A 12,247-nucleotide genomic window follows, 5' to 3' on the forward strand; every position below is an offset into this window, starting at 1 on the left:
TACATTTTGTCCAATCTCTATGGTGCAGCACAATATAACTTGTACAATTGGGATGGTTGTATTTTGTGTCCCTGCTCTTCTATTGAGACATTTAGATCGTGTCAAATGTCATGTCTCACTTAGACACAGGAACTGAGATGGATTTTGACCTGATGGTCAAGATTTCCATTTATCCCCTGAGCAAGTAGGCAGTCTCTATTAGCTTAATGGTAAAAAATGTCAGCACTTGCGCAGGAAAGCGGGATAGAAGAGGAAAGTTAGGTAGTGCAGCTTTAACTGCAGTACAATATCAGTGGTCTTTTGTTGGCAATTGTAGCCAGATGTGAGTCACTCATCTGTGCTGTGAACAAAACAAAAACACACTTTTCCCACTTTCATGCACAATGTTTATTATATTACAGTCCAATAAATGTTTAAATGGCAGTGTAGCCAGATGTAATCAGGTGTGGAAAAAAATGCAATAAAATACAGTAGCTTTTCTTTCACATAATGGGGAATGAAATAACACAAGGAACAATCACTCCTTACAAATTCAAAATAGCCTGTCTGCCCAGGTTAATTTCAAAACAGTCAAAAACTTCAATGTATGAATTTCACATGACTATACTGGCGGGCCATAAACAATACATTTTAGGAAGGAAGCCGCGGGCCATATAGCGCAGTGGGAGGGAAGCGAACGTGGCTTCAGTTAGGATTTTCCAGCTGGAGCGGAGATACCGAGGCGACGGAGCGCTTTGTTCACATCACCAGTTCTCGATGCGATGTCGCGCCAAGACGCGTCTTTACATTGATTTTATATGCAATAGTGCCGCTCAAACAAATATCCTTTAGCTAATTGCTATCTGGCGTCCCTATTTTGGGAATGTCTTTCTAGGCAAAGATTAAAAAAAATTGCAAACATTTTCAAAAACAAAACAATAATCTAAAGATCTTGAATTTGTTGTACTACAAACTATATAGGGCTGAAGTGGTAAATAATAATAATCTTGGCTCTAGTGGCTTCATCGAAATAGAAGCCAGAAATGATGATGATGATGACTGGCTTCTCTAATCTAGAGCAATGCGAAGATGCCTCCTCTCTGCCCCCCCCCCCCCCCCCCCCCCCCCCCCCCACCCACGAGGAGTTATCTGCTTCGATACATCATTTTATGCACAGTCGTGTGTACACTTTAAACTGTTTGTAAAAGACAGCGCTGTGAACACTTAGCAACACTTTTCACACAAACCCCAGATGGATCCAGCAGCTGATGGTCCTCTGCCTGGGTGGAGACAGGGAATGGAAGAGGTGCAAATGTTTGGGTTACAGGACTGTCTCATGATTCATACAGACATAAACACAGACTGCTGCTAATGTACACTGGAGCGTAGGCACACGCTCGCACACACACACACACACACACACACACACACACACACACACACACACACACACACACACACACACACACACACACACACACACACACACACGCAGGTTGGTTGGGGCTTAGGTAGTTGGTTGGTGTGAGGTGTTTTGCAGACAGAGGAAATGGCAATGTGCTGTGTGTTCTCCACCACCCCTACCCACCCCAACCCCCCTTCCCTGCTCACCAGAAAGTGGGTCAGTAGTAAAGAGAGCCCACAGGAGGTGTGTGTGTGTGTGTGGGTGCATCTCGGCCGGCACACACTAGAGAATGTGTGATCCAATCCTATTTTAAAGCTTGCATATGTGGGGCTCGCGTTATCCGCGCGCCTGGTTTAGCCGGTATCTTTGATATCAATTGGATCTTTCTAAACGCACTGTATGTGCGCTGTAAATTCCACGCATACACACGCTTTGAAAAGCCTGGTGAAAAGCCATTTTCCTTTTTAGAGCTATATGGATACAATTATTAAAGGATCCACGTTGGGGTTAGGATTAGGAATTTAGGGGTTGTGTTTAGGGTTAGAAATGGCAAACAAGAAATGAAAAACATGTCATGACCATCTTAAAACATTGCTGTCCTCAAGTATAGTAATACCAATGTGTGTGTTTGCGTGTGTTGGAGGGGGGGGGCACATGGGGACAGACAGAGATGGAATGTAGGAAATGTGCAGTTTAGCCTCAAAGTAACCCTAATTACATTAATTATGCTTCCATGAAAGGGCGCTTGATGCTGCTGAGTACCCTGTCACAGTGGCACTATAAATTAGTCTTAATGCAGACCAATGGCAATTGTGTGACATAGATTTTTTGTGCCCTGTGTGTCCCCCACAGGTTATAATTTTAGTGCAGACCTTTATGAAACTGAAATCGTTGTAACTGTTGTAATAGTAAATTGACGTTAAGATACCGTAGGAGCAATTAGGCCTATAATAATCATAATAAATCTTTCTTACACAGAGTTTACAAAACACTCTACATAATTAAAACGGCATTCGGTATGAAAACGTAACGGCAGTCCACAATTAGAACGATAAGTGAAGGGAGAGTAAAACTATCAAGGCAGTGAAACATCAATGCAATAAAACAGCATAACGAAGAGGCTAGTTTAAAAAGAAAAGGACCTTTCTAAGTAAGACTTAAAAGCAGAACCTGGTTCTGTCAACCACATTAGCCCTGGCAATTTCGGGGTCCTTGGCATGAAAAAGTTTGAGAACCACTGGTCTAGGGGGCCGTGACGGTAAAGGCGCGGTAAACATAAGGCTCCCCGGCACTTAAGAGTCATCATACAAGCAGAAAAAACATCCACTGACATCCACTAAGTTCTCAGACCACATCAGACATTCACGTGTTTTTGCCCCATCCTCCTCCTCTCTGGGTCTGGAATTCTGCATTAAGTTATAAATAATTCCTTTTCATCATGTCCCCCGAGCAGTTTAATTGACCCTGTCTGTCTCCTGTCTGTCCCCCAGGAGGTGAACTACTGCCAGGGGATGAGTCAGATCGCCGCCCTGCTGCTCATGTACCTGAGCGAGGAGGACGCCTTCTGGGCTCTGTCGCAGCTGCTCACCAGCAGCAAGCATGTCATGCACGGTGAGAGAGAGAGAGAGAGGGAGGGAGAGAAAGTGAGAGAGAGAAAGAGAAATGTATTGTTGCTGTCGGGCAGCAACCCCTTATCTCCATATTTTAACTTTTTGGAGGTTTCCACCCGACAGAGACGATAAACCTCTTGTCAGTGTGAGCAGAGTTCAATTTATACAAAAGCAAAATCCACTTAAAGGGATAGTTCACCTAAAAAAAAATTTTTTGTCACCCCATGGAGACTTGAATTCATAGATATAGGACCGGTAGGCAGCGGTTCCACTCTTTGTGTCTCCTACCGGAACTGCTGCCGGTCATCACATTTTTGGCTTAGGAATGCGACAAAAAGAAAAACAAAAAGTCTCCCTGGGGTGACTAATCGATAGAAAAAAAGTCATTTTGAGGGTGAAAACCATGACTAATAATGACTAACGGGAAACACACATAAAAGGTGCCATGTGCGTTTCCCGTTCAAATCTGATGCCAAGTCTATCAAATGAAGCTTTCTGTTCCACTGAACTGCAACAGAAAACGGGTATGCCACTTTTTGTAAACCTGGGACAATTATGCACAGAGCCAATTCGACCTACACAGTGTAGTGAAATCAAATTGTCTTGCTGGTGTTAAACTGAAAAAGGACATCATTGGCTTTGCCCTTGCATTTTCTTGCTTCACCCTAAACCACTTAAACCGCACGTAGTAAACTGGACACGAGTTGCTTCTGTACTTGGTGCGCCTTTTTCCCCTCTACACCAAATCTCGCCAAAAATAGCCGATCTTCAAGCTCTGCGACACGTTGTGAGCTTGAAGATCGTCTATTTTTGGCGAATGTTCCCCCCAAAATAAGGACGCGTGGGTAATAAATTTGATAATTCAAGTTTGGATACTACTAAATGAATGGATGATATGTGTTATTCACTGTGCTCTACCATGCACCAACAACTGCCTGCTCTCTCACTGCAATAGGGTTCTTCATCCCTGGGTTTCCTAAGCTGCTACGATTCCAGGCCCACCACGAACAGATCCTCTCCAAACTGCTTCCCAGGCTCAAGAAGCACCTGGTGAGCCATACCTCTATAACTCGTGCTTTTGTGTATCGTCACTGTCGGGTGGAAACCTTGTATGTCCAAAACCGTTACTTTTCAGGAAATGGGGGAAAAAATAACCTGTGTCCAATGGATCCAATGTAGTCACCATTTAGTCACACACTCTTTTACTATACTTTTCATTAAAAAAAATCCCACAGAGACACTTAAGATTTCATCTTAAAATCTTTTTATATATAGCGAAAATAGCAGATCTCCAAGCCCACAACGCATCCCATTGCGACGCGTTGAGGGCTTGTAGACCTGCCATTTTTGAGCTACACTCTTGTATGAGTGTTGATTGAAGTAGGGCATTGATTTACTAAATAAAACATCAAACGTTTAAATATGGAGATACAAGGTTTCTGCCTGACAGCAACAATTGCCAAATGGAATGTCCTACCTGAGGCTATCCAACGAACCTGTTCAGAGAAGCCTTTCCGTAAATCACCTCTATGCTGTATTGTCTGTAGAAACTTGTGTTTTACATACTTTGCTTTAGCTCTTTTTTGATCTGTTACCCCTCTGTTGCCATACTCTTTTAAATTGTGTGATATCTCCTTATTTTACTTTAATTGTAATTTGGTCAACATTTTATAATATTCGATCTTGGCGTTCAGGATCTGCTATACGTTACTCCCTGCTCAGCACATTAGCAGACAACCATTTAAGAGCACGGAGATATACGTACATCTATAACAAACCCCCCCAGGGGAAAACAGAACCCTTAGGAAAAGCAGAGCTCACTGGTAGTGCTGGGGTGGTGGTGGGAGCAAACAAAGTGCATACAACATTTAGTGGCAACACTGATAACAGGAGATTAGTGCAATGAATCGGGTAAGCTTAAGTAGACCGCCAATTTGATCAGCACACGTCACATACAGTACATCGGCCACATAGAGCTGCACATGCGTGTAACCTCTTGAGTGTATCTGCCTGAACTAGCTTGCAAGCTACGCATCATTATTATTATTATTATTATTATTAGTAGTAGTAGTAGTTGTAGTAGTATATACCGGTTGATGGCTTCAAATAGGGTGGGGGAGGTTTGCATACCATAGTATTCAAAGGTCAAAAGTAGTTAGAACCAACTGCCTGGATCATGTTTGAGACACAAACCGTCTCCTATTAATACTCTGTTAAATGCTGTTCACCCACAGGAAAAGGAGCAGATGATCACAGGAATATACACCACTAAATGGTTTCTGCAGTGTTTCATCGATCGAGTGAGTCTCACCATGTCATATTTTCCATTTGCCTCCTGTTTGCTTATAAAAAGTCCCTGCTTACAAAACATGCATTACGTAAATGTTAAATCTCCCTGGCTCCCTCTGTGTATGACCATACATGTTACACAATGTAAATATTATGGTTACATCATCATTACTCGCCTCCAGATAGATGGATATCGAAGATTGTTTTTGTTTATTTTACTCTATTTAACCACTTAAGCCCTGTGTTATAAAAGCATCGCATGAAAATAGCTGATCTACAAGCTCACAATGGGTAACATTGATACAAAACTTGCTTGTAAATCTGCAATTTTTGAGGTTGCTTTTTTTTCACAAAATCTTCTGAAAATATATTTTATTATTATAATATATTTTTTAACTTTTTAAAAATCAATTTTTGATTTATTTTTGTATGAAATGTTTTGCCTATAATGACCCAAAATAGGAACATTACCAGGTTGCAAGTGGCTTAGCGACATGCTCTTCCTGTGTGTCTTGTGTTAACAGAGCCCATTCACCCTCACGCTGCGTTTGTGGGACATCTTCATGTTGGAGGGGGAGAGGCTGCTCACTGCCATGGCTTACACTGCCCTCAAAGTACACAAGAGTGAGTACTGAGGAGTAGGCCTGTTACCATCATGAAAGTTTACGTGACGATTAATTGTCTCTTAACTCCATATTCTAACTTTTTTGTGTTTTCGTAAATTAACGCCCTACTTGATCATACTACAGCGTCACACAAAAGCATCAAGAGTAGCAGATCCCTGTAGGGGGGCACGGTTGCGTAGTCGGTAGCGCTGTCGCCTCACAGCTAGAAGGTCCTGGATTCGATTCCCGGGGACGCTGTGGGCACTCGTCATCAGCGCCCATACCCTAGGTGGGGTTGGCGAAAGGGCCTACTCTGTGTGGAGTTTGCATGTTCTCCCCGTGTCCCCTAGGGTAGTTAATACCCTCACAAAAACATGTAGTAATCCTGGTCGCTATACCGCCTCCCCCATGACAGCCGGGGCGCCTGATGGAGGGGAAGGGAACTGGTTGGAATAACGTGTTCCTTCCACGCGCTACGTCCTACCGGGGAAACTCCCCCCTGTCAGGTGACAAGAAGGTCAGTTGGCTCTCATGCATTGAAGGAGGCATGAGCTCGGCCCTGGCCTCCCTAAGCTGTGGGGGACTGGTGTAGCGCTGGTGTAGTGCCCAGGATCACTTAGGAAATTGGCACCGGGTGAAAATAAATGGGTTACAAAAATCGCGGGATAAAAATTTTATTTTTTATTATTCTTTTTTTTTTTAAAGAGTAGCAGATCCACAAGCTTGGAAACGCGGCGCGAAGCGACGCGTTTTGAGCTTGTAGATCTGCTACTTTTGATGCCTTTGAATTTCAATCCAACGGACATATGAGGTTTCCACCCGACAGAGAGGTGATGGTGACAGTAGGCCTGTCACCATCATGAACGTTTACTTGATGATTAATTGTCATGCAAATAATTGTGGTTTTGGCATCGGACATTGGAACATAAATACAAATTAATTTATTTTTAGGCTTTGTAAACAAAAAATCTAATCAAAATCAAATAAAATTGTATAATGCACTATGGTGAAATAGGCCATATTTAGGCCGTGTTACATCGCTTATAGATTGGGTATTTCTTTCATCAGATTAATGTACTGTATGCAAATTAATGGTATAAATTCGACGATTCTTACAATTGTGCAACATTATTGCAATTATCTCAAATAATTGTCATCAGGCGATTATGTAATAATTGTGACTATGCCTAGCTGTGCTGTGCTTTCAGAAAGCAGCTTTATGCTCATACTGTATATACTGTAGATGCATGGCTGCGTGTTGCATGCATGGATTTACATCCTCCACTGACTCCCGGTTGGCTGCCTATAAGTGTATGGCTTACATAATGCAAAGCGTCTCGTTGCTGTGGAGAAGAAGCCAATGCTAAGTTTTCATTGGCCGTTCGCTCGGCGAACGCCAGCGATTGGTCGATGATATCACGCACCGTTCAGATGCCTTGTTTCTAAAGTCATTCAAGTGACACGGGATGCTTCTTTTTCTTACGATGATGTTAAATGACGTAGAAGAAAAGGTTCTTGTCACACTGGCTTTTAAACTCCCATCCTTTAACGTGTGTGTGTGTGTGTGTGTGTGTGTGCGTGTGCGTGTGCGTGTGCGTGTGCGCGTGTGTGTTTGGCAGAATGTCCCCACAAGTATAGTACAATTGTAGAAATAGACATTGTTAAGACAATTTTCTTGGTCCTCGCCAAGAGAAATGGTTGTTTCATGGTTCAAACTGATTTGGGGAGTTATGCTTACAATTAGATTCAGGTTAGGATTCGGTATTTAGAGGTTAGTTTTAGGGGTCAGGGTTGGAGTTACTGTATGCCTGATTTAGACTTTATTGCACACAAGTGTGCACCGTAAATAACCGATCTTGCCGAGAGATTGTAGATCTGCTATTTTCGGCTATAGGGTTACACTTAAAACGGGGATTTGTGAAGGGGAAAGATTTGTAAAGATGTCATTCATAAATCTAGTATATATTAACCCATTAAGACCGGGAACGTGTCTGTGTCATTTTTTATTTCTTTGGCTATTCAAAAATAGCAGATATACAAGCTCGTAGCGCGGCAGCTTGTATATCTGCTATTTTTGAAAAATCGTGAACATTTTTGCAAATCTTTGAATATTTAAAGCGAACATTTGTAACTCAAATCTTTGCTTCTGGGGGGTCCCTGGAACTAAATACTTTGAGATGGGGGTCCGCGGCAAAATTGACATGAAAAAGTTTGAGAACCACTGATATAGCAACAACGTTAGGATTTAGAAGATCATTTTGTAGAATCGGCCTCAGGCCTTAATGGGTTAATACAAACGTGTGTGTGTGTGTGTGTGTGTCCCATCAGAGCGTCTGCTGAAGCTTCCACTGGAGGACCTCAGGGAGTTCCTACAGGAGCAACTTGCTGTCTCCTTCCTGGTTCCAGACGATGTGCTGGTGGAGCAGCTCCAGGCTGCCATGGCTGAGCTGCGCAGTAAGAAGCTGGACCTGCCACCTTCAGGTGGGCACACTTAATGGATATAAAAATAGATTTTTGCGGGAGAAATGGAATGTGAAAAACACTCACGTGTCACGATGCGTTGTGAGCCTTTAGATTGGCTATTGTTGCGTGACACAGTTGTACAACGAAGTATAAAACAGGCATTAAGCGGTTAATCAGAAACATTGATTTAGTCGATTATAAATAACATTTTTTATGTTGATTTGTTGATATATATAAAAGATATATATATATAAATAAACGCCCTTCAAGTTTATTTTATGAATCAAACGAGTAATCGACTGAATCATTGCTATGAAAATAATCAGTAGTTGCAGCCCTTGTGGACAGTGCATGAAAATTATGCCACAATATCATTGCTGGACATCGTGTCCATAGCAGGTTCTAACAGGCACTAATCCGTCTCTCATGGAAAAACAACCCACAGTCTCATTTAATTACTTAGTGTTTTGTTGTTTTTGGGGAGGAGGAGGGGGAGCAGGATTCTTTTTCTTGTTTGGGTCTAAAAATACACATCCATTTCCTGTGTATCAGCTTCAGCCCCACGGTCTCAAGCGTGTTCTATATTTTCCTCTGAGTAAAACATGTCACATCTCCCTTTTTTCAGCCAAGCCGGACGAGCTGGTGAAGAAACCTCTGGGCGAGGAGAGGCCCATCGTCCTGCTGCCTCTGCTGCCTCCCTCTGCCAAGGAGAGTCCACAGCCCTGTACGGACGCTCAGCGACCAGACACCATGGCCTCAGAGCAGACCCCTTCTCCTGAGGACCCGCAGAGCCTCTCGGGGCCACAGGCCTTGCAACCTGTGCCTTCCCCTCCGGTTCACGCGCAAACTCCCGAAGTGGTCCGGTCCGGCGGTCCGCCTCCGTTGCCGCCGAAACCAGCGAAAGAACCCTGTGCTGAAGCAGGGGTGGTCAGTGACCATGTGGAGTGTGGAGACTGGCCTCCGCCCTACGAGCCTCCTGCCTCGGTGGTGTTCGCCATGGAGGCCGAGGGGGAGATGCTGGACCTCCCCGATCTCCCCCCTCCGCCGCTGTGCTACTCTGACGAGAACGGATCGACCCCTCTGGACGCCGAGCCCCCCGGCGTAGAGGTGACCCAACGGCCCTCCGTTCCCTCGGTTGTAATTAACCGTCCTCCTCCCCACGGGAGACTCCCCCCAAAACCCCGCCCGCAACCTCCCACCTCCCTGGACCTAGTGCAAAAGGAGCCCGGCTCCTCGCGGCCCCCCTTGCCCCACACCCCCACCTCCTCTACCTCCTCCCCTAGAGCTCTGCCCCCCAAGCCGACCAAGTTCCCGGTGTCCCTGGGCGTGCCGGCGGCGGGGAACCGAAGGCCCTCCAACACCTCCCAATACGACAACCTCTCTGACGACGAGGACGACAGCTACCTGGAGAGGCTGCTGGAGGCGGCGGCCGCCGGGCCTCACAGCCCGGGACTGCCCTCCACTCCCGAGGAAGCCATGGGAAAGTACGGCCGACCCCCGGCCGTCACGGACAAGGATCACTCCCCCCTCGCCCCGTACCCCTTCCCCCCGTCGCCCGTCTTCATCCCTCCGTCTCATCTTCCTCCCTCGCCGTGCTCGCTCCCCCGTCTGCCTCAGTTGCCGGAGTACGTGGGGGGTGACAGTTGGGTGGAGGACGGCATCATTGCCCCTCCTCCGCCTTGTTTCGCGGACAGACTTTCCCCGTTCCAGCACAGTCCCCCCACCGGCCACTCCCACACGCACACCTCGTCCCCGACCGGCTACTCGCAGCCGTTCTCCAGGGGCCCCAGGGACCACTCCGCCTTCCCGGCACCGCTGCTGTATACCGGCTCCTCCCCTCCAGGCCACGCCAGGCCCTCAGGACAGTCGGCAGCGGGCGTGCCTTTGGTGCGGTCCAGCCCAGACTTTTACAGGATGCACCCGGGAAGCCAACAGCTGCCCAAATCTGTCACCTTCTGAGGGTTTCTTTTTCCGAGGATGTGACTTAACTAGGATGACGAGGCTCGAAAAGGGTTATAAAATGAAAATCCACCTTCACCATCATGCTTGATTATAATAATCAAGCTCCTTCACTCCTTCACTTACTGTAACTATTCGAGTAAAGGCTGTAGCATACTCCAGAAACAAACTAGAACTTTTTTCAGCAGGTTAATCACAACAAAATTGTGTGTTTTGCTGATTTTCGATTCGGCAGTTCTTGCAGATTTTCTAATTAGCCAAAACATTGTGTGCGATTGGCTCAGGAGGTTAGGAAGTACAAACCTCTTTAATCCCTATCTGAGGAACTACAAACACAAACGGATAGCTATAAACTAAAGGAGAGAGATAGCACACACTTTGTCAACTTGTGTCTATCGCCAGAAAGGGCGAGATCTCAGAGACTATGGTAATTATGTCAAAGCACGTCAGAGGTCAAATCACAGTTCCAGCAGTTTATACAGTGTCTAACGTTTCAGAACCCAGAGTGGAGTATAAAACAGTTTCCGAATTTTGTTCGGTTCGGTAATCCCTACCCAAGCTGAAAAACGTTTGGCTGTTTATGCTGCAGGATTAATTCAAAGCCAATAGTTGCAGTAAATGAAGGAGAAAGGCCTTCAGTATGGCCAGTAGATTCCTTTCTCTTTTGAGGTTTGTGAAAGCAATTTCTTTCACTGACACTGATGTGTACAGATTTATCTTTCTTTTTTTTTTTACGTTTGCACCCGTTTTAAGGGCAGTTTAACTTTTGTAAATTTTCACTTGAACTTGTATTTATAACCGCTGTCTATGTTTTTGTTTTCCACTGTTTGTTGCACAAATAGCAGGAGTGTTACTGTGTGTCTGCTGTTGTATTGAATCCTTAATGTGGTTTTCAAGTTGACGGATGAAGTGAAGTGATCTACGGGAGTGTGGCTGATCTAATGACGCCTGAGCTCTTTGTTTCTCTCTCCTGTTACAACAAAGTGTCTTAACTTCATCATAATGCACTGAGGGCAGCTACTCTTTGTTCAAGGGCTTTTTCTGGTCATCACATAGTCTACTAATTCACATAAAGCCTCTACATATACCAATACTGCATTTATGGTTGCCTGTGAGCACAGTCACACATCTTAACACAAAACAGTGTGCCAAAAAAACAGCATTTGAAAGTTTGTTTGTAATCCGTTTATGCCACACCACGGTTACTTGCTGTTTTATACTTTCAAAGTTCATACTTGATGGCAGGTGACCTAGACTGTTCACATTCTCTGTGCCCGATAACTTAATAATCACCAGCAAGGAAACGTTTTGCTCTTTGATGAAGTCATGGTGCAATAAAGTCTCTGGTGTAACCACACCACAGAAGCATGATTCATTCATTCACATGAATCCAATTACAGTTTAACTTGTGTTCAAAGCGGGCAGCAGTTTGAATTGTGTTGGGTACATGCTAGGGCTGGGCGATACAGACAAAGTTAGATGGTGATGTTAATAAAATACCTAACGATATTGTGACAATATTGTGGTGATGATTATTGGTGCTTCCACAAAATACTTAAGCTATGATTTTTTGATAGATAATAATCAGTAATGCCTATATAATAACTAAATTAGTAGCAAACTAGAAAATGTGCTCCTCGGAGCACAGGTCTCCGCCAGAATTAGGATCAGTACTGATCCTAATTCTGTCTTACCTATTTATGTTACATATTGTGATGTCACGTGAAGCTTACCAATCCAAAATATTTGGTGTTCACAGACGGACGGACACACACGGACGGACGGACGGACGGACGGACGGAGACAATAATATAACGTCTAGAACAGCCAGGCAAGTTCAGAAAATGACATCACTTTACTGTGACGTAGCCTTTAAAACCAGGAACACCTATTCCATTTCAAAATTTTTATATTGATATGATATTGTTGTATTGTCC

General features: G+C 44.5%; 1 protein-coding gene across 1 annotated transcript in view; it reads left to right on the plus strand.

Annotated features, from left to right (window-relative positions):
• Positions 1–11,667, plus strand: part of LOC311047521 (uncharacterized protein) — a 45,921-nt gene extending 34,254 nt beyond the window's left edge. The window contains exons 9-14 of the mRNA XM_084060264.1: positions 2,875–2,995; positions 3,950–4,044; positions 5,229–5,294; positions 5,808–5,907; positions 8,217–8,369; positions 8,977–11,667. Coding sequence (XP_083916390.1) covers positions 2,875–2,995; positions 3,950–4,044; positions 5,229–5,294; positions 5,808–5,907; positions 8,217–8,369; positions 8,977–10,310 — 1,869 coding nt within the window. The 3' untranslated portion in view covers positions 10,311–11,667. The remainder of the gene's footprint in view (positions 1–2,874; positions 2,996–3,949; positions 4,045–5,228; positions 5,295–5,807; positions 5,908–8,216; positions 8,370–8,976) is intronic.
• The last annotated feature ends 580 nt before the right edge of the window (positions 11,668–12,247 follow it).

This window comes from Gymnoscopelus microlampas (genome assembly GCF_963454915.1).
Source record: "Gymnoscopelus microlampas genome assembly, chromosome: 6".
Classification (NCBI taxonomy): domain Eukaryota; kingdom Metazoa; phylum Chordata; class Actinopteri; order Myctophiformes; family Myctophidae; genus Gymnoscopelus; species Gymnoscopelus microlampas.